Source organism: Thermobia domestica, chromosome 7 (genome assembly GCF_964235325.1).
Source record: "Thermobia domestica chromosome 7, izTheDome1.hap1.1, whole genome shotgun sequence".
Taxonomy (NCBI): Eukaryota; Metazoa; Arthropoda; class Insecta; order Zygentoma; family Lepismatidae; genus Thermobia; species Thermobia domestica.
Genome location: NC_137460.1, coordinates 49,632,681 through 49,656,811, shown reverse-complemented (window position 1 = coordinate 49,656,811; position 24,131 = coordinate 49,632,681). Strand labels below are relative to the sequence as shown.

The 24,131-nt window shown below is 35.2% G+C and overlaps 1 protein-coding gene across 2 annotated transcripts in view; it reads left to right on the top strand.

Moving 5' to 3' along the window:
* Positions 1–24,131, top strand: part of LOC145690072 (dual specificity protein phosphatase MPK-4-like) — a 52,686-nt gene that overhangs the window by 7,130 nt on the left and 21,425 nt on the right. For both annotated transcript variants that reach the window (XM_081764590.1, XM_081764589.1), the window contains exons 3-8: positions 1,541–1,672; positions 4,203–4,299; positions 8,613–8,699; positions 15,792–15,940; positions 17,719–17,818; positions 22,183–22,406. In XM_081764590.1, coding sequence (XP_081620716.1) covers positions 1,541–1,672; positions 4,203–4,299; positions 8,613–8,699; positions 15,792–15,940; positions 17,719–17,818; positions 22,183–22,406 — 789 coding nt within the window. The remainder of the gene's footprint in view (positions 1–1,540; positions 1,673–4,202; positions 4,300–8,612; positions 8,700–15,791; positions 15,941–17,718; positions 17,819–22,182; positions 22,407–24,131) is intronic.

Genomic DNA, 24,131 nt, shown 5'->3' with positions numbered 1-24,131 from the left:
GGGAGTCATTTTCGATGAGGCTGCAGACTTTTCGGCATTGACCCAGCAGTGAGGCAGTGGGTAATTAAAAAGTCAATGTAAGACAGTTAAGAAGCTAGGAGAAGATAGTATGATAAGAATAAAGAGTTATCATTTTTTTTTCTAAATGCGTGGAAAGACATGAAAAAAAAAAAAAAAAAAAAAACTAGTAAGTATAAAGACAATTACTTAATGACGTAATAGAATGCTTGTTGAGAATTAAAATTTAAATTTGCCCTCATGTAAACACCCAAATGGTAAACAGCAATTCGACGTAACGTTTTAATGATAATGGCCATTTCCGTGTGTGTTCTTTAAGAAATTACGCTGCTTGTAGAACTACATATTTTGATCCGTTGAATTTATAAAAGAAAATGTAGCAGTGATTCAAGTAACATTAATATTTTTTCTCTACAATGGAGAAAAGTGCTCAAAATATGTAATGGAAGGGAAATGACCAAAAGAATATGTGGAAAACTGCAATTTGGGAAGCTAGAGTGAAAAAATAGATTGAGAATTATGATTAGGGGTATCACAACACAAGGATTTCATAATTATAGTAACTTCCGTAATCAGATATTTTATTGCACACGTCATTTAATATTTTTCCCATACAAAGCACTTTCACTTAAATTATCAAGAAGCCAAATCTGTTGCAGTTTAACATCCCAGGATATGCATCCTGGCTAAGGGAGATGGTGACGATAAGATGTATTATAATGGTGAAATGACGAAAGTGCAAAGAAATATCAGAACCCCCAGAAGACACATGCGCATAGTGTTTATCCACAATAAAGCCACTTGATGGGGGCTGAGACCGATTCAAGGATCTACATACTGAGCTAACGCGGCCCTCTGTGTTATTCTATCGATGATCTGTGATTACCTATATTTAGTGCATATAATATAAATTATTTTATATACAGCACACCAACCTTTCTCGACCTGAAATACGAACCATTATTGAATTACTCCTACAAATTGTCAGCAGAGGCTAAATAGTTGGCGTGTGTAGAATAAAAACACCAAAAACACAAAATAAATTATTTGTGTCGCTGGTAGCTCAGTTGGTTGATAGGATAGGAATACGAACCTTGTGAGCCAGGGCCTTTTGTTTTTTCTTATTACCTGCCTTCTGGTCTGGTGCTGAAAAGAGGCTCTAAACTTAAACAAACAAAGGTACTTACTAACTAACGAATGAGTGATTGAATTAATTAAAAGAATCGGAAAGCTGGAGAATCAGCAACTATGTTGAGGTAGGACTACACTGTTCTAACTTTGGCACATACTGGCATTGTAGTTAGCGCCGTGGCGTGGCCACGCTTATTTCCAAGTTTCTACAAGTACCCATTTTGTCCCTGTCGGGATTGAACGCGGGCCGCCGTGTTGGTAAATAGACGCCGTACCGGCTAACCTACCACGGTTGTTATTCTTTTATTTAGTGCATGTAAAATAACTTAAAGTATGTTTTGCTGTGTCTCTCTTCTGCTTCAGTAATATAGTGAGTGGCATTTTATTTCAGGAAACTTGACGGCAGCTACAGATTTAGTTGCTTTGGAAAGTCACAACATAAATCATATCCTGACAGTCGATTCTTGTCCGTTACCTAGGAAGATTACAATGTGTCCTGGAATAAATACAAAGTTCGTACAAGGTAGGTAACGTGATGAAACATATAGACATAGAGGTCCAGGAGAATATTATTACAGTAGCCTAATGTGGCGGAAGGGTAGGCCAAATAACACACACACACACACACACACACACACACACACACACAAAAAAAAAAAAAAAAAAAAAAAACTAATAGTCCAGAGTTTTGTAATTAATCACTTCCTACTCCACCCATACCATTAAAAATACACTTTTCATTCTATTTCTCTTATTCATTTTTTCTGACCTTTTAATACAGAATAGCACTTTGTAAATGTTTGTTATGTACCGTACCTTGCGTTTTAAGAATTTGTTACAAAGACAGGAAGCCAAGAATAGAAATATTGCACGCATTTTTAGATAAATGTTGTAATGTAGAAAACATAAATGATGTACACTGTACAATTTGAATACATACAATTTTAAAATAAACAAAACATTGATGCAAAACGGAAGCCTAATATAAAAAAAATCACTGTTTATTAACAACTGATTACACAAATGTGAAAAGTTAGGCCTAAGATAAAAGTGTCAAAACTTAGTTTTTATTTTTTGGAAAAAAGCCCTTGGTAGATGACTGCTTCTTCCTTTTTAGCCTTCTTCCGCGAATTGAAAGCCGAGTAGTTCGCTAAATAAAAATAAATAAAAAGAAAGACCAGATAGCCGAGAGTATACTGTATTTATTTCAAGCCTTAGAGGCAATCCAAATGAAATCGACCAATAATGGCTGCTGATAAGATTGTTTTTTTTTTTTTTTTTTTTTAAATTAATTTTTTACGTAAGTTTGTCCCACATTTAGAGAGTTGAAAACGGGTATTCATTTAGTTTCTATCCGCGCAAATTTTGTCGTAGCGGCCATTTTGTAGAGGCGCCTGAGCACATTTTAAACTTTTTAGTACATTCCGTTAAACGCTGTAATCTTTTAGGTTTTAAAGATAATGAGTTCAAACCAAAACTATATGAAAGATAATGGAATGGACAATATTCTATGTTCTGTACACATTGAGACGCCCTTCAGAACGTCGAGGAAAAAAGCTCTGAACATTGAGGTTGGAAACCTAGAAATTGCAATTTTGGAATGTATATTTTGAAACGAAATAATGAAACTCACTTTCAATTCTTTGTCTACATAGAGACTAGATAATAGACAACGTCCTAAACAAGTTTCAGATTTGAGAACTATATACTTGATTTTTTGGAAATTTTTAAATATTGCGAATTTTCGAAAATTCCACCATCAAATATCTCGGAGGACAGAAGTGAAAAATCCCAAATTTACACAAAACAGACGATAGTTGTGCAGTAACAAGTGGGTAAAATTGCATAACTGAGATTCGAGCAGTTTCTGTGTTATAAGGGTTTTCTTCAAATAGCATGAAGCGCCATTGGAGTGAATATAAACTTTGTTACAAAAGTCAAGATAACACAAAAGTAATGTTAAATGGAGAAAATGTGCATAATTTTGCATAATTTATGAATCATATCTTGTACAAAAAATGAAAGTCGTCTGTTATTTCCTTTCTGCCTATAGCGCTGCTGTTAAGATACCAGTGAGGTAAATAGTTGACTAATTTCTGTACAGAGATTGGCACTGATATTGAAAGTGCGACCTGTAGGAGTTGTGAACTCTGTGGGTGTGAATTTTCGGCGAACCTTAATGATTGGCACCCACACTTTGTCATTCGTACATAGTTTATAGAGGTTCTTGTGCCATGGGGATGGAAAAAGAGATAAAAAAAAAAAAAAAAAAAAAAAAAAAAATAGTTATTTTTCTGACTGATGTCTTCAATTCCCCAATCCACCATTTCTGTCATAAATACAGGCTACGGTATCATTAGGTGCAAATGACAACATGCTGTGTTCTGGAAGTACTGAAGTATGCAATCAGTAAATTAATCTGATTGCGAGTATTCATAACATCTGATTTGTGTTTTCGTCAGGGGTACAAATCTAGTATATGATCTGTACCCCTGACGAAAACACAAATCAGATGTATCCCTGATACAAATCTGGTATTAATGTAGCAAATCTCAAATTTTTTGCTGTTTGATTGCATTTCTTCTGATGAAACACAGATAAATTGTATGCCTGAGATACTATATCAACACAAAACCTGCACATCTGTTCAGCTTTTAAAATCGTGAATCTCACACCACTGCAACAACTTATAACTCAGAAGCTACTCAAGTCTCAGTGATGCAATTTTACCCACGTGTTAGTGCACAACTGTATAATCAATTTTGCGCAAATTTGGGATTTTTCACTTGCGTCCTTCCAGAGATATTTGATGGTGAAAATACACGATTTTTGAAAATTCGCGAAGTTTAAAAATTTCCAAAAAATCAAGTATAAGGTTCTTAGATCTGAAACTTATTTGGAACGTTGTTTACTATCTAGTCTTTATGTAGACAAAGAATTGAAGGTGAGTCTTATTTATTTCGTTTCAAAATGTACATTCTAAAATGTCCATTTCTAGATCCATTGACTTCATAAAGTTGAAATTTAAGTAATTTTATTTATTTATCTTTCAGTTACCGATACACCAAGAGAAGATCTATTAAGCCATTTTGAGGATACATATGAATTCATCAAAACAGGACAAGAAAACGGTGTGGTGTTGGTGCATTGGTAAGTTTGTAATATTAGGTACCAGGTTGGATTAGTAAATTAAAAGGAAGATACTGTATTTGTAGGCTGAATTGGACTTAAGATCTAGACAGTGCTGTTTGTAAGTTAAATCTTAGACACTACTAGTTTTAAGTAATTATGTCTGCATGTGATTACGTTCTGGGAACAGAGATACGAGCAGAATTACCCCAGCCTTTTATTGCAAGTAGGTCTTGTCAGTTCTTGTAAGCTCGACATAACAAAAGTAAAATCAAGAATTGGGGATTTCGAACTGAGACAAGCCCATTCCAGGATTTTGTAGACTAAAATCCGTAGAGCAGAGGTAATGGGTACATGATCTGGATTGCTTAACAAATGAAATTGTTGAATACTTTCCAATTGGAAACAGATTGTAGTGTAAGAGGCTGAAAGGGAAAGGATGAACTTAGGTAAAAGTCTACACAGCATTTGCCTGGAACATTTGACAATTCTTCATCGATGATTGTCTTTGTGTACTGTCATCTGTCTGCAGAAACATAGAGCCTGGGCTATAGATGACCAGACAGCTCTAACAGAAGCCCGGCACGGAAGCAATAAAGTTATAAGAAACTTATAGCGAGGAATAACTCGGAGTACGGACGCTTCCTAATAACAAAATCATTACGCAGCTATATGCGTTACCCTTATAAACATGGGTAAAGTTTAAGTTCCAAAATCAAGAATCGTGGAGCAGAGTTCCTCTCTACATCGTCGCCGTTCGTCAATTTTCCCTGACTACGTGTTCTCTCTATAGTTTTATTCCCAGGCGTGGTCATTCAATTCCTAGTTGAATGAATCGACAATCTGTAACTTTATCTATTAAGAAATACATAAGAGGAAGGATTCAACACAAAATAGAAATTCTTTTATGTCTGAACGTGTAAATAAACTGTAAGTTGTGCTGAAAGAAATGGAAGTTTAAAATGTAATTTTAACATTGAGATGATAATGACAATTCATTGTCCATGATTTCAAATAATGTTTGTCGTTTTCACAAAATTTCAGCCCAATATATCACATGTCCAAAATTTGTTATTGTTGTTTTTATTATCATTTAAATTCTATCATTCATCGTGCTGGACACGATATCTCCACACAAGTACTAGTCCAGCAGGTACTTGGTTGGATTGAAAAAAATCTTGAAGAACTTAATTCAAATAGAATGACATGAATATGAATCAAACGTTCTTACTGTATTGCTGTTTTATATTTGATTCTTCAACGACATTTTTATTCAGTTACATTATATATAAACTATAGTCTCAGGTGTTTTGTGCTAATGTCGCTTTATATCTATTGGAGATAATGGTCCTTAATTACTCACAGAAGCGATGAAATGCATGTTAACCAATTAAAAAAAGAGAGAACAGTTCTTTTTACCTAAAACATCCTTTTATTCGTAATCCTTGCGTACGATGTCGGAGTAGTTCTTCTTATGCAGTGCCAATGTTGAAAGTTTCGCTGCTATAAAAAAACACATGATATAGAGACCTCCCATCATGATAATCAATTATTGGAAAAAATCTTCAAATTTTATTTTGAAGTTCTTCCCGCTCCTCAAATTCTGTGATAAAATCGATGGATATATACCCTTTTCTTGTGCACTTAAGTACATAAGCTACTCACTAACGGTTACAAATGCATGGTGACAAAAATTAAGTCAGTTTCAGTTCCCTTTTCTTAATAAGAGGTTCGTGATGTAGGTTAGATTAGTCAGTGTTTTGAACTTTTTTTTTTTTTTGGGGGGGGGGGGGGAGTATAGGGAGTAGGATAGGGATGACTGCATTGAAAGAGTTTCAGTGGAAAGGTTTGAGGTTGAAGTATATTTAATTCTCCATTTACATAAATGGTTAGAAATTAGTTCAATTATTACAGGAAGATTAAATTTTCCCCGTAGAAAATTATTGTACATGTCTTAGTTGTAAAGTGTTGTGTACTTAAAAAAAAGTTATGATGATTTGAAATTAAGAATAATGTCTTAAAATTTCTTCGAAATCCTTTAACCTCTTATCTTCTTCAGTTTACCTACTAGACTGTTTTCTTGTTAGAAAATTATTTGGGGGGCTGCAGTGGCTCAGTGGTAGAACTCTCACCTTTTAGTCTCATATAACCCAGAATATATCTTTTACTACCACAAACTACTCATGTAGGTTGACATTGTAACTTCATGTGTCAGTACTACTTGTTCACCAAGAGCTGACAATAATTGGAATAATGATTTTTTTTTCCCGCCTCCTGTGACCTTTCGTGCTATACTGAGTTCAAGCACTGACCACATTCGGGCTCTGCAGTGCTTCAGGTGCAGGGTCTCAGTACAACAGTCCTGAAAGAGGAACTCAAATCAGACCCGGAATTGAACCGAGATACCGAGTTCATCTCTATACATCCCACCAGAGAGCGCTCACCCACGGGGTAAATAGGGCTTACGTATAGCTTTCCTTTACTCAAGGCCAGATCTAGGATCTCCACACCAAGCTGTAGAACCCCACTCTCGTGTACACTGTGTCGGTCAAAGAAAGAAAAAGAAAAGTGAATAATTTTGTAAAATGCAAAGTATCTTTTAAAAAATTCTGTATAAAAATTCTGAATTTGGATGTCTAAACACAATTAACTAGAAAATTTCTAGAGATCAGGTTGCGTAGGGCGGAAGCGGTCTCAAACCTATGCCTTGCACTTAATTCTCAAACTCCCTAAAATTCTTTAATTTCGGGCTTTCAGTTAGCACTTCCCGCTTACAGTTTTCTAGTTTTGCAAAATAAAAGTATTGGGTTCCAAGCTACGTTTTATTTTTGGCGAACTTAAGGAATTTGGAACAGAAGTTACAATTTGTAACTGTTAATCATTCATCAGTAATTGCCTAAATAAACACAAAACGTACGTTATGAGAATTGTTGCTCTGATGAGTTTTCTTACATTTTACAAGTTACATAAACAAATCTTTTTGACTTTCAATTACTGAGCAATGTACTCAAACAGTTTGTAACTAGAATAATATCTTTTTATTTTGAATGTTCAGCTTGTACCTGTAATTAATTCAGTATTAGTTTATTGCTTGCACATTTCTTACAGAATGAGGGCCGCGGTGGCTCAATAGTAGAGCGCTCACCTCTGGTGCATGGGGTCCCTGGTTCGATCCCAGCTCACGCCAAGTGAACTTTGTGGTGAACTAACACCGTGTGCGTGGGTTTTCTCGGGGTTCTCCCGTTTCCTCCCATTTTCTTCATTCCACCATTTCATTCATTATTTCGTCATCACCGTCTCCTTTAGCATAGCCGGCATAACCATGGGACGTAAAACTCAAAGTTTTCATTTAATTTAATTTCTTACAGTGTGAACTAAAAGTTTTGATTCTATATGTGCAAGAAGAACCTAATAACTGAAATCTAAGTAGTCAACTTGAAATTTGACTTCTAGGAGGTATATGCTTAATAAAGACACTAGAGGCTTATTATGCTGAAATCTGTCGCAGGTTGATATATAAATAAAAAGAAAATGGAAGAAATTTTATTCATTTTGTTATACACAAGAACGTATTATACAAAATGAGAACTTTAGCTTTGTAATTTCTTTTCGTTTATTGAGTTTGAATTAATTATCTAATGCCTTCCATTTTTTAAATATATATATATATATATATATATATATATATATACATACTTACTTTTTTATCTTCTGACGGTTAACTTTTCCTCACCCGGATAATTTCGACTTTCAAATGCCCTGAAGTGTTCTTCTAAACCATTAACTCCGAAGAAGATTTCAGAAAATTTGGAAGTCGAAATTATCAAGGCAAGGAAAAATTGAACACATGAAATACGATTGCAATAAGGAAATTTGAAAAGATTTCTCATTTTGGGTAAGGTTCTATAGGGAGGAATTTCAAAAGGAGCCTACCGTTGTTTGAGGTGCGCTGACCCCGCTGGCTTAGTAGCTAGACGTTTTTGGATGCAAGAAAACGATGCAATGAGGCTTGACTTTTGGAAAATTAATTTAGAGGTAATTTCTATTCGTGGATGGGAAAGAAAAGATTGATCCAGCAAGTTCTCTAAGCTAGAAGGTCAAATAATTGTGTATGACTGAGATATTTTCCATTAAGAAGAAATCTTTTACTGAAAAAAAGGGATTTTCCCAGCTTGTAAATTAAATAAATAACGTATTTTCTCTCTTTTTTTGTGCACATTATTAGCTTGGATCAAAACTGTAAGACAGATATTAAAAGCGTCTTCCTTCTCTGTAACTCTTCTAGTACTATATGTTCTCTATTTCTAAATACGTATTATTATCACATTTTGCAGCTATTTCGGAGTATCTCGGAGTGCGACTGTTGTTGTGGCGTACCTTATGAAGAAATATCAGATTGGTTTCGAAGAAGCTATAGAACGGTATGTAAATTAATAGATTTACTGAAACTCAAGAAGGTCAGGTTTCTTTCCTTTGAACATGGATTACCACTGAGAATATTTTACTTAAATAGCCATGGCAATTTGATTGCTCATAAAACTCATAGAACATTAATAAAAATATATATATAAAGAAAGGGTAATATGGATAAACTCGAAAGGTATTCACCTGCCTTCTCTACACTGATAACAGCTTAGAGAAGAGGAAGGTGAGTGCCTTTTGAGTTTATTTAATAGACAGTTTATCGAAGTACTTATACTAGTAAAGGGTAAGCTTAGGAGTTAGAATGAGGAAACAAATTACAGAGAAGTTCTTAATTCGTAGGGGATTTCAACGGAGTTGTTGTTTTTCAGCGACACAATTGAATATCTACAAGGTAACCAATAAACTTTTTCCCGTTCTAGAACAGTGGTAAACAAAGAACAATACAATGGACGGTACGTACTCTTAGGTTTCGAACAGGGAGTCTATCGGTCATGAAAGTCACGAATGTCACGAAATCAGAAAACAGTCATGAAAGTCAAGAAAAAGTCACGAAATTTAGCTTTTGGATCACGATTAAACTTTAGTTCTATAAAACATCAAAATTCACCACTAAAAATATCTATGGTCGGCTGTAGATGCTACCAAATTGCTAGCAAAGCACGCTTCTATCGCATGAATGAAAATTCGGCCTAATTTGCACCCAAATTCCGTCTTGAGAATGTTACGATATTTTATGGTTTGTAAAGAAATGGTCACGAAAAAGTCACGAAATTTCATTTTGGAATTTTCGTAGACACCCTGTCGAAGTATTCTTCTTCAGCATCCAACATCTTTTGCCAATGTTCCTGCAGCTGCACAATACCCTGGTGGTAAAACTCGGCGGTCGTGGATCCAAAGAAGTCCGTGAGTAAGTCCATTCTGCAGGTTTCCCTCATTTGCGAAGGATCTCATACAGAGGTGGTTGGTTGTTTGGGCAAGGTCCTGGGAATATGGAGCATAGCACAGTGTCTACCAGCCAGGTTGCTGAAGAGTCTCCCGGTCTAATTTGCCACACGTGGCTTGGCACCCTTTCGATTTACTAATGTCGGCTCCTTCTGCCGCAATGCACGGTGCACCCTTTGCAACTCCTGAGATTAGAGGTCAACAGTGATGGTCTGACCAGGTGGAAGGAGCTCGTAATGCACTACTTGCCGACAGTTCCACCAAACAGAGAGTATATAACCTTTTGTGGATGTAGAGGTGGTCTTGAGATGTGAGAAACAGGGTCATGTACGGGACAACCAATGTCTGGTACGCTTGGGTGTGCTATACTCGTTATCAGTGAGCAAGATCAAAGATGGGTGTATTCATGTGTCGAGAGATAAGGACAAACAGACTGCCATTCGTTGTTCCTTGTTGGCTGCCGACAATGGGTGGGGTACCTACTTCTTGCTTAACTTGTATGACTTCCCTATCCGATGCAGGTATTGTCTGGCTGTTTCAGCAGAAATATGGAACCTTTCCGTAAGTTCATCACACGTTTAGACCACTGTTCTCTTCAATGGTTGCTTTCAGAGCCTCGTCATCCAACACATGTGGCTGTCTACTGCGGGGTTCATCCGAAATGTTTACATCTACCGCACGGAATTTCTGAACCAAAGCCTGGCATATGCGGCGAGTTGATGCGGTAGCTGACAGGCCCAATTTAAAGTCAAACGGCAAACACCGCGAACAAGCTGCTTCGATACCTCTATTTCTCTTCGACACGACAAGCTATGACTGCTGTAGGTGCGCAACGTGCCTGTATTACTGAAGATTGATGGTTAAACAAACTCCCGATCGTGTGGCAGGCACGTGCGTCATTTACTTTCCTCTCTGTGAGTGCATGATTAATAAGACACCAAAAACAGCAAGAACTTTATAGTTACCTTGTATGTTGATGAAATAGTGACAAACAATCTAAATCAATCATTTCCAAATAGCCACTGTGCACTACACCTTGGGACGCAATGTAAATGTTGTCATAAGGCTTCTAACTTGTATGTGTTACTTCTAAACCATCGCTGTGACGCATCTCGAGTTACGCACGGCGATTTAACATTGTAAGAAGACTGCAGATAAGGGAATGGACCTCAGTAAAGTACGAAGCGAGAAAAGGTGTAAGTAGACTCCAATCTAGATGACATGACGTGAACTGTAAACTTATGTTTATACATGTTGATTAAAACTATTATTCAATCTGCCGTTATGTCGTTTATTAATTCCATATCATTTGTCGGCAGTTTGTCAAACTACATGTTCTGCTGCATATAATAACATAGTATAAAATTCATAGTATTTCATATCCTTTGTATTTATTCATTAATTTCTTTAACCATATTTTATAGTATATATACTTCACAAGCAGAACTACATTCATAAACATTAAATGCACTCATCTAATAAGTTACTAAACAGACATATCGGAGATACATATTTTTGATTGGAGTTCACAGAAATACGACGAAAGTTAGTTGCTTGGAGCAGAATCAGTTAAAATTAGTAACTCATATTAAAGTAATTCATAGCTACAATATTAAACATTAAACACACGTTGTTTCAAAATTATTAATTATGTCAGAATATCGTGACAAACTATGACAAATAAATATTATTTTCGATAGAATTAGAATAAATTATTGGCGAGTAACTCATAAAATTATTTAACTTCCATATTTTTAAGAATCACGGAGTAAAATCATATCAACAACTTTCTTCTATTTATTAAAAGAGAACGAAAGTGGCTCAGAATTTTAAGTAATTCTTGGCCAATACCTTGAAACAAGGTGCAGATAAAATATAAGTCGGTCAAACCGAATTGTGAAAGATCATAATAACGTGATTCAAACATGAATAAACACGAAATAAAAGACAATCTGTAACGTCCCGTTACAACTGTATGACGTAGGATCGGAGAAAGTACAGAAATAACAGGCAGGGCAAAGGGAAGGAGAGGATACGAGGTTGGGGAAGTATAATAAAAAAAGTGTTGCCACTCTTGGATCCATGAGTAGTATATCTGCAAAACCATCGACTACGCCATCTATGTTCTTGTTTGGTTGCACATTGTCAGGTTTGCTGTCCGCTGCTTGTTCTCTCCGTTTGCTACTGAGAGTGAGCAGCAGTCTGTGATGTCACAGAGCATTCAGTTGGATAATCTGTAGAAAATCGAGCCATTAATTTTGGAGATGATATGGCTGTTGTATTATATATATATATATATATATATATATATATATATATATATATATATAGAGAGAGAGAGAGAGAGAGAGAGAGAGAGAGAGGCGCAGATCCAAAGGGGGCTATAGGCCCCCCTTGACGCTCAGGTATACACTGAATAAAATCTGATATAACTGGATATGGTGTAGCCCCTCCCTTGATCTTATCCAGGATCCGTCACTATATATATATATGCCAGTATATAAAACATGTAAGGCAATTTGAGAGAGTTATAAAGGGTGTCCCTAAAGAATGCAACTTTTGAAATGCTCATTTCCTTTCCAGTAAGTTGGCAGCACTGAATGTTACATGATTTTCATGTGTTGTCTTTGTGGTTAGTAGTCACGGAGCGCCGAATAGCACACAAGTTCCACGAAGTTTGCAGACAATCTCTGCACAACACCACATTTGTAATAAGTTTTCACTATGACAACATGCTGTTTCGTCATTAAGCGCTCCATCCCTACCTGCACAGAAAACAGATGACGATCATGCGCTATATCGGCGCTGCGTGACTACTAAGCACAAAGACAACAGATGAAAATCATGTAACGTTCAGTGCTGCCAACTTACTCGAACAGAAATGGCGGTCATTTCAAAAGCTGCGTTCTTTGTGGGACATCCTTTAAAGAATGTGGTATAAAATAAACTCTAAAGAAACAAAAGGAATAGAAATGAACAAGGAGAATTGTGCCAATGACAGAAATTGAAAGGGGGAAAGGTATGCCTGGTTTTTGGTACCTAACTGTTATTAGTAATGAAGATCTTAAATATGTAAACGGACACTAAAGGGAAGAATAAGAATGAGGAGATCACTTTTAGGAAAAAGAGAAAAAAAAAAATTGTGGACCCAGTGAATAAAAATGTACAAAAGGACTTATCAGATATTTCATATGAATATTGAATTTACCGCAACAGAGCAGAGATATGAACAGTAAAGAAGAGCGATAAAAAGAAAAGATTTGAAACTGTATAAGGAAGAATAGGGAAAATTAGCTAGGTGGAACGAAAAACAGTGAGGAAAGTTGGAGAGAGAAGAATATTGGAGACGATTACAAAGAGGAAAAGGACCTGCTTAGAAATTGAATGTCATTTAAGAAGAAATTGCCTTACTATGTATGAGGTAGATGGTATGGTAGAAAGTAAAATAGGAAGGAGAGATGATGATTTCATGCATCATATGAAATCGATTATTTCTCAAGTCAAAACGAAGCTTCCTAATGTGCTGCAAGTTACCTGCCAATGATAGCAGGATAAGTATAATGAAGATGATGTTAGTTCACTCAAAAAAGTTCGTGGATTGATCGTTCTTTGGTTATTGGTTACTATTATAATGTTACTATATCGTATTTGTTCACATAAATAATTCAGATTTAGCCTCAAAATATTTTTTTCCTGATATGATACTTAGGGTTGCGAGATTGAACCTCGAAAGAGCAGCATTTCTGTGATGGAGACACAAATTGTAAATTAAAGATTTCTGCATGTTATTAACATCGTTACTTCTAACACTTATAACCACTATTGTTATTCCCCTGTACTGTAACAATATCAATGAATTAGTGATTATAGACACCTACTTTATTATTTTCCTGAAGCTCCTCGCTACGTGAATAAGAGTTATGTTTTCCAAAACAGTTTTAGAAGATTTGGACAGGTTAATTTTAAGTTCTAAACATAAGTTTTGCACGTCGCAAGTTCTGTTGACATCCTAGTTTTGTCATTTACCACAAAGCTTTCAATTCACTAAACACTCGTTCGATATGTGTACTACTGACTGTCATAAAGAGAATAAACTGCATTATTTTGAACAGGTTTGGTGTATCTGCTTTCTTGAAATGCACTCCATAATTTACAACAATTATTATTATTATCCTTGTCACATGTTGCTTCAGATTTCAAAACAGAAAACTCATTGTACAGTTCATTTCCATCAAAACAAAATATAAGTGACTAATTTTCTTCCTGTCAAATCATTAAATGAAAAGAGTTTTGTTGCTGGGCGATAACACAGGCGCGACAATGAAAATAATTTAAATCCAACCTTTTGTTACTATAAAAATATAATACTTGTAAATAACTAACAACAATTAAGTTATACAATATAGTCATTAATGTCATAGGTAATTAATTATATATAATTTAACATTGAAGCTCATAGACCTATAGAACATGTTTCGAACCCGGTTGGTACCTGGAGATTTGGTAACCCAAATGATGTGCTTCTGCCAACAGAATGCACATTTTATTACAGCAGTGTCCGAAAGCCACAGTTAGAAGAGCGTGTAATAATGTAATCGTATCTATTGTTAGCTCTGCTTCTAATTAATGTGCAGCTAAAGAATGCTAGCACCTGACAATTGGACAGAACATATGAGCGTTTTAGGTGTTGTTGATGTCAAAGGCTGTGCAACTATTGACAGCAGCTCTGGCAATGAGTTTTCAACGTTTAATAAGTCATAATTCTATAATCATGACACTATGAGAGGATGATTTGTAACATATAATTTTGAAATTAGTAGACTTTGAAGATCTGACGTTCAACTACCGGCAACAGCGCGATCAGTGATCTTGGTTGTCTAGAAACAGCGTGAAAGAACACAGCAGGGATTGGCGAACAACCTTCTTCTTCATTTTGTTTACAGCAGAGACCAGCTTTCGTTAACTGCTCAATAAACATAGTACAACCGCACATTAATATAGTTGTCATTGTATTTCAAACGTTCCATATGCAATATGCATGTGGAAATATATTTGATTCTTCCGCCACTAGCTCTTCTAAGCGCTAATTTAGCTAAACTTCCTTCACTGCCTAACGAATGGGTGTCTAATAAAATACCTGCTATTTTTAATACTAAACATCTGTCTCCTGGTAACGATAATACGTACGTTGGAATCAACTTTACGCAGTGGCGTAGCACACTTTTGCGCCCCCCCCCCCGCAAAGTATAGAGAAGGAGTCCTAGTTGTAAAGCCTATAGAAGTAAGGTTGAAATTCTACTTCTTTTAATCTTTATTCATTGCAAGACTTAGGGGCCCCTTATACCTCGGTGCCCCCCTCCGCACTGCGGAGGTTGCAATGGCAGCTGCTACGCCACTGACTTTACGATATTCAGAATGCTTCTGCTATTTCACGAATATCTTGGCTTGAAAGTTCTCCACATCGCTTATTGATGAGGGTTAAAATTTCATACTGTAAGGCCCTGTTTTATTTAACACAGAGATTCCCCAATTTTTTAGACTATTCGATCATTTCTATATCTAGAAGTACAGGATCTTTACATTTATTGTTTTATTTTGATAAACCAAAAGTCACTAAGTGCATTAGATTAGGTAAATTAAGTACTGATAATTTCTAAAACGTGATAATATTTTAGTAAATAAAAAGAATGTATTTTATTTTTGTTTTCCTTAATTGTACTGTCATTGTACGTATTATATTGTAAAATAATTATTTGATATATCTCTTTGAATTATTCTGAGCAAGTTGATAAAAAAAAAAGTGTATGATCATCCAAATTATTTCTACAGAGTTTATAGGAACGAATATATCTATACACGATCACATAGAATGAAAAATTGGATGTTGCACATCTCCGTTAGCCATTTTTGATTGTTAAATGAAAATAGAACCAAAGGAAAGAAAGTAAAAAAAAAAAAAAAAAAAAAAGAAAGTCTATAGAAATTTCTTAAATGGTTCTAAACTTTAGAATTACTGCATAATTTTTACTACCAATAAATAGTCAACATTTTTTTTTTCTGTTCAGTATAGGAAATGGTAATAACATTTATTGAAAGTCTTTTATTTGTTCTAATATATATATATTTATGTATAATCTGCTTTTCAGCGTAAAGTCTCAGAGGCGCTTTGTTGGTCCTAATCCAGGATTTCAGGCTCAGCTTCGTGTATATGAATCAATGGGTTGGCAGATTGACAGAAGTAACACTCAATATCGAATGTTCCGCCTTCAAATAGCAGCTGATAAGGTGAAGAAAGGTATGTTGAAGTAACAGTGACTTATTATTTTATACTGCTTATTTCCCACAAGCCTTCGGCTCGCTGTACGCTATAGGTTCAAATCATGCTTATCTAATTGCTTACATTTATTTATTTTATTTATTTATTTTTATTATTATTTGTTTGGTCACCAAGTATCTTTCGATACAAATATTAATGCTCAGTTCTAAATATAATGTCTGGTTGTTAATAGTAGTATGCTTCATGTGGGTTGGATTGTAAAGCTTGTTAAATATTCCACTATCCTAAAGATAAACGGTAACAACTGTCTGTAGTTTATGTACTGTATTTATGTTGCTTAGTTAATAAATTACATTGTACTTGATATTGAATAAATGATTGTGGATTTTATATACGTAAGTAATTACAACTGTATGTACATTTAATACAGCCTTTGTCTTAATGAACAGCAAAGTATTATTAACAAAAAAAAAAAAAAAAAAAAGTTTCCAATATATCCTCTCGTGAGAAAAGTAAATATTACCCAGACGTATCGGAACAACAAGCTAGTTCCGTCTTCAATGGTAAAGTAACAAGGGTAAAAATAGATGAGAGAAATATATTATGAAAAAAGGAGTACATAACACCAAATAAATATATCGTGAGAGATGTGTACTAAAACCAACGAGCAGAGCACAGTAGACGAAAGAATAAGTAATTTGGAAGAAATGCAGTATCTGTGCTACGTCACTATTTTCAGATCCAAAATATAAATCAAAGGTAGGTAACCAGATTTTATCAATGTTGCCAGAATCCAGATTTAAAGCCGGTTTATATTTATGAATAAAGAATGATTCTTTAATCTCCCGTTGCCTTTTGTTCTTCCTGGACCTATCACATTAATTTGTTCTATATTTTGTGTATGTTGTTTTAGATGAAGTGACAATCCCGGGAGATTAAAGATTCATTCTTTAATAGGGCGACCATACGTCCCGTTTTGACCGGGACAGTCCCGTTGTAGGGGCGTGTCCCGACTGTTTCGTCAGTAGTTAGAAAAAAATAGTATTTGTCCTGTTTTATGCAGCTGAAAGAAATTAATAACAAATCCAGTAGTTTTATTATGTATTAGGTATTGCTAAGATAACAGGAACTAATTTACGCACTAACCTGTTTCTCATTTCTCGTGATTTTTAAAATGCCGGAATTTGTCCCGTTTTCAGCTGAAAGCTTTATGGTCCCCCTATTCTTTATTCATAAATATAAACCGGATTTATATCTGGATTTTGGCAACACTGATAAAATCTGGTTACCTACATTTGATTTATATTTTCGATCTGGCAGTAGTGATGTAGCATAGAAACCACGCTTCTCCCATTCACTCATTCTTTTGTCCACTGTGCTCTGTGCGTTGGTTTTATTTCCCATCTCTCACGATATGTTTATTTGGTGGTATGTATTCCTTTTCTTATACCATATTTCTCTCATCCATTTTTATTCTTGTTATCTTACCACTGAAAACGGAACTAACTTGTTGTTCCGATACGTTTGGAGAATAATTTAGTTTTCCCTCGAGAAGATATATATATCTATTTTTTGTTTGTTTGTTAATTTGAGTCATCCTCTCATGCGTCTACATAATTTTAACAGCAGAGTATTTTCATGTTCAGTAACATCAGTATCCATTTTCAAATAAAGGTAGACCCGGTTACGAAGCTTTGATTTTAGTTCGAAAATAGTTCTCGTTTCGTATATTAAAATTACCCTTTATGATGAAAATTTGAATTTGAAAATGCTAATAATATTTATTTATTTTACAGCCAAAATACTACCTCAATGTAGCATGGACGTTCTGAAGTCTGATCCAGCACAAATTACAGTTAAACCTGAGCCCATTGTTTATCGCTGCCGGAGATGTAGGTAAGGACAGAATTTGTTATTTATCAAGTTCAACGGGGGTTCTCTTGTGACTGAGTGTTTATGTTGCTGCTCTTTGTTCCGAGAAAACTGGTTTTGATCTCCGACGAGTGTACGTATGTTTCGGATCACACGTTGGATGTCTTAGTATCAATGCAACTCTGTACTGTCAGCAGTTGAGCCGTGTTCAAGAAAAACTTAGAACTCTAGAGCCAACACTTCTGAATCGCAAAGGGGTACTCCTGTTAGAGGACAACGCTAGGCCTCACGTGGCTAGGATGATCCGGGACACCATTGTACGCCTTGGATGGGAAACACTATTGCATCCGCCATACTACCCGGACATTGCATCTTCCGATTATCATCTGTTCTATTCCTTGAATAATCACCTTAGAGGATGCCAGTTGAAATCCGTAGTAGAGGTGCAGAATGCACGTGATACCTTCTTCGCTTCACGGCCCATCCAGTTATACCGCGATGGAATCCATGGCCTTCCAGAACGTTGGCAGAAGGTCGTCGATGCTGATGGGGACTATTTTTGATCTTCCAGGTACGTTTTAGGTGAATATCGATATTCGAAGGTGATGAAAAAGCAACAGAACTTTCTTGGTTTCCTTTATAGAAGGAACAATATATATTTTAGACTAAATCCTTTTAAAGGATGAATCTATCACTGTGTTACTTTATACATGGTATAATGTAACATGGCCCGGAAGTTTTGAGCAACCAGTATATATGTAGGAATTTTATATTTATTGAACTTTTGGAAATATAATTATTTATTTGCCCAATTTTCATGTAGATCGCAAATTTTGCGTAAACTCTATTGAAATAATGATTTTAAGTGTATTTAGACGAAAATATATGGTTATATATATATATCTATATTGTATAATATTTATATATTTAGCCAAAATATAGTGTTATTTTAGAAAGTAATGTCATATCCGGTCGTTTTGAATCCTTTCCAGTGTATTTTCATGGATATTTTTGGCTTAGGGGATCATCAAAAGAAATCAAAATTTTTATTTCATAAATCTTCTTTAAAATTTCACATTTGTAAAGTCAGCCATAATAGCTTCATGATGCATCTCTTTGTTTAATCTAAATTGTCTGTGATTGGAGCATGTCCAATCTCTGCTGTCGTGAAGAGTTTCGGTCCCTTTGATCTTAGATCATCCTATCATTACGTCATTGTAAAGAATCCAATTGGGAATCTTCTCCCAGTTTTTTTTTTTTTTTTTTTTTTTTTTCGTTAGTGGATCCGCCATGAGCAGACGTGCAGTGCATCTTCTCTACAGAAAGTAATTGCAATTTATTTCAGTTTAATTAGCTGTCAGTGGACCATTTTAGGAGTATGAACTCCTGAGGACTGCGGCGCAATATGAAATAGTTTGACTTGCTCACAGTGCAGTGGTTCGAGAGAGCAAACTGCTTGTGTCAGATTAGCACGTTGCCTTTTTCGTGAAGAAAGCATGGAGACGTACAGGTCCCAGTTTTGATTGTTTTGAGACATCCAGGGAACTTGCCAGTAGGCAAGTGGATAAAGAAAATTTGGTAAAGTCTGCAACTGGGCAATCAATAAAACGTGAGGTATAGTTGTATGCCATAGAATTGACCAAGTAAGTGACTAATTTGTGCATCCAAATTTCTATTTCGGAAGAACTTAACCTGCCAAAATTTTATCGTTCTGAATTGAAGATGTGTGTCTCTATTAGGGTTGTGATGCTTAACATGATGTTTTAAATTTCCGCGTCGTTTTCTCTTAAGTAATTTCGTATATAGATTCATGATGTGACTAGCACTGCTCGCTCAATGGGGGGGTTCCTTTCCTTAAGTTTCAGTGTTTTGACGATTATCATAACCGACCATGAAATGTGTATATCATCCGGGTACATACATTTCTCCAAACTATATATGTTAGATGTATAAACCTCAAAATTTCACGTACTGCTCGCTATTACAATGCAGATCTATTTACTGGTTTTCTAGGCTCAGATTTACTTTAGGTTGGATCTGATGAGACTAATGTTTATATGAATTTTCGGATCACATTAATGAAAAGGATGCCATATACGGGTATTGGTAATGGGAGATGTTTGTTAATGGTGAAATATTGTTTTGTATTCTGAATTCCCATCGTGAGAAAACAAAAGTTCAGATTTCAGAGAGCATATTTGGTACTTTTTGGCGATTTAATTAGAAAATTGTAAATTTAATGGGATTCGTTTCAATACGTCCTTAACAAAGGCTATGCAGGCTATATACTAAATAAAATATATGTTCATGGAAGTGATTTTTAATATGTGTTAGGTTAAGTTAGGTTTAGGGATTTTAGGTTAAGTACAGTTTATTGAATATTTTCCTTGTTTGTGTATTTTCTCCATGTCGTTATGAGTTGTTGTGGAAAGTAAAAATGTGGATAGGCCTAAGCTTGTATAAAGAGGTCACCTAATGTGTATAAATCCTCTATGCTGGCCCCACTTGGAGAGCACAACATTAATACGACCGAGAATAGTACAAGAATTAATATATATATATATATATATATATATATATATATATATATATATAGCACACAGAAGCGAAATGTGATGTATATGCATATATGTAGTATAGGGTATTTATTGTGTGATTAAATTTGTCTTCATTGTGAAAAATTTGTAGATGTCACATAATATGCAGAGTTGCCTAACGTTCAATAGAAATTGAGTGCGTGTAAAGTATTACTCACGAGATGGGAAGAAGATAGAATGTTATATTATTCAATTTTGTATTTCATCTTTCTCATTCAGATGGATTAAAAATTTCTTTCCCAATTACCAAACATTGCAACATATATTTTTTTTTATTATTATTTTCTTGTGTTTATTTATCTTCTTTTCACACAGAAAATTAGTACAAATAAAAGGTACGAGCCGAAACAAAATCTTTTCTTTTCAAGTACAAAGCTCATTATTTAGTATTAAGTAGTAAATTAAACTCAGTTGTGTATTGTTAGTATGTAGTATAAAAAATTTTGAAAGTAGTACGTAAACAGTGAATAACAATCAAAGGTTTATCGTTAAAATCTACAAAATTAATTTTACTTAGTGTGACCGGGGTTGAAATAGCAGACCTGACAGAAATTCACTTCGTTAAAACCAACTAAATTCATTTTAGGTATTTAGTATACAAAATTCAATTCCGTTGCGCTATTCAGAATCCAGTTCGAGATTTTTTTTCTTTGTCTGGGTTAGTAAATACCAACATTAAGATCTCCGAAGCACTCATTGTCAGTTTCACTCTTGGGTCGATGTCTTGTATCGGTAGTTTTGTGGAACGCAACCTATCTCGCGATGGGATGCGGATGGTAAGCTGCAGATCTGGACACCGGACTGTGAGTGGGAATGAAGGAGGCTTGGAAATCTTCACATTTTTGGGTCAAATTTGAGTTCGATTTTCCGGGGATGATTGGTTTGGTGGATGGGTCAGTGAGTGTTGACAGCTTGCCCATCTGGGCCCGGTGGGTTCGCGGTCACCAGTCAGTGACACATTCACGCAACCATAGTCTTAAGGAAAGTGAACATCATACAGGAAAACAGTATCATACATCATATACTTTTTTTAAAAATTTTTAAAAAAATTATTTTATTTTATTTTTTTGGTAAAAACTGGTCCAGTAATCTGACCCTGTTCATGGATAATCCAGTATCACATTAACACTTTAAGCCTGAGATCCGAAATTATCAACTATGAGCAATCCTCTGTCAACGTTTTTGATAAACATAGTAATGGATTATTATGAAACCAGTTGATAATATCTTAATTATTTACAGGAGGGATGAATAGTTACAAATTATTCTTATAGAATTAAGTAACGTTGACTCAAAAATTAAATTAATTGTTAGAAAATAGTGCTAACTTGTATTGTCGTTGGTAACGTTGCTTAGTTGATAGAGTATCCACTCGGCGAGCGGGAGATCGGGATTCGAAAATGTTTTAAGTTTTGCGTCCCAGGTTATACCGGCTAGGCTAAAGGAGACAGTGATGATGAGAAGTGAATGAAATGATGGAATGAAGAAACTGGGAGGGAACGGGAGAACCCCCACAGACGGTGTTTGTCCACCACAAAGTTCACTTGGCGCGAGATGGGATTACACCAGGGACTCCGTGCACCAGAGGTGAACGCTCTACCACAGAGCCACCGCGGCCGAGTGATCGGGATTCGAGTCGCCGCAAGTTCAGTTATCTAGTTAAGGTCAATTTGTGTTTTGTATGTGAAAGTGTCTTCATAAACGTAAAATATATAATTTATTATTTTATGTGTATATTTTACCAAATGGCATTCCGTAAAAAGAATTTCGCATTATTTCTCATCATTGCAGGCGTATAGTGGCATCAGCATCTAATATAATGCCGCATTCTCCCAAAGAGAATCCGTCTTGGATGGATATGAAATGGAGTCAGACTAGAGATACCCTAGAGCTGTGTTCAGAAACTTATTTTGTGGAACCTATGACCTGGATGCCCTCGGTCAGTCACAGTCTGCAAGGAAAACTCTACTGCCCCAAATGCAATTCAAAACTTGGTTCTTTCAGTTGGATTATGGGTAAGTAATTTATATTGTAGACTAGAGGGAAATTTTTGTAAAGGAAGTTGTTGCTAAAAATATTAAAGATTTTCTAATCGGAGTGTAAAACTAAAATTACTACCCCAGGTGAACTTGTTTAACATGATATTTTTTAAAAGGAAATTCTATATTTGTACTACTTCTGTCAAATATTTCGCTATTATGATGGGAGTTGAATAGACATGCACAATACAAGTTAGTCAATTTCAAACGTTAAAAAATTAAAGAAAAAAGTAATTGGATTCTAAGCTTTCAATTATAGAATAATTAAATTAATGGGTTTATTTATGAAGTTCCAGGTAGTTCTAATAAGATCAAATTATACTGGAAATATTAACATTAGGAATAGGAAGAAAATTGGCTTATGTTCTACGTCTCACCACCATTCACTTGATGAGAAAAAGCTTTGAAAAATCCTCAGTAAAAGTGGCCAAGCGCGGAATTTGAAGTCGTGGGTTCTCCCAAAGCAAGAACGCTAACTGCTCATGACTCATGTGTGGTTGCTTGGTAAATATATATAAGACTGCTAAACATTATTCATTTCGGCTTCCTCGAAACGTGCCGCTTGGATAACTTCTGCTTCATCGCTTGCTAAGCTATTGCTTTTGCTTATTTGTGGCTATATAGGTAATTTTCACGCCTTTCTTGTGGGGTCTACGGGTTTGATCCTTGTTTTAGTACACGCTCGAATGACATATTAAACTGAGTGAAGCAGGGTTGGCTGATTTAAACCAAGGTGGTTTAAACCATGGTTTCAACCTTGGTTTAAACCAGCTGTTTAAAAAAAAAAAAGTTTAAACCAAAAAATGAAAAATGTTCGTAAAAGGGTAAGTGTTCTTAAAATCTTGATGAACACGAATTGTGTGTTACCACGTTTCACTCCCGTATATTATTCGTATTATATTCAGACCTAAATTCCCCATACATTACTCAAAGAAATTATACTACAAAAGCAGCTTTTTTAAATAAGTTTATGAATGTTTCTTTTGTAGTTTGTTATTATTATTATGCAGTTGCAATCAAAGAAAAATTCTAAATATTGTTTCGTTTTAATAATGTTTACTATTAATAAAATACATCGAAGTGCCGTACTTTTTTTTTGGGGGGGGAGGGGGTCATACAAACCCCACGAGAGTTATTTATTGAAATCAGAAGTATCTTTGGTTTCTGTTTATATGAATGGGTCAGAGCCAAAGTGGACTCAAATAATTCGTATCTTTATTCACTTTTCTTACTGATATGCAAATTAAGTCGTCGTATTTCTTTAACTTGGACTAATAAAAGTCATTGTGAACTAACTTGGACTAAATTAGTTTTTCTGTTCTCTGCAGTATTTTGAAATTGTCCATATGTAATTTTGTATAAGGTTTCACTTGTGAAACTGTTTATTTTTTTGCTCTTCTGAAATGTCTCTTGGCAATTATATTAATAAATATGTAAAGATCAGTACAACGTATATTTATCAGGAGTCCTTCTTGAGTGAGTCGGCAGACATATCGCATTTGTGACCAATTAGTCCCGGTTTCGAGTTCAAATGGAGGACAATTTCTCTTGGATGTAAGCCGAGAAGCGGTTTGGATTCTGCTTTAAGCTTATGTGACCCCTTCCAGCATAACCCGGTTGTTGCATAATAACACCAAGGCGAAACAAGCTTATTTTTTTTTCCATATGTGATATAAATACATAGAGCAAATTATTAAAAAA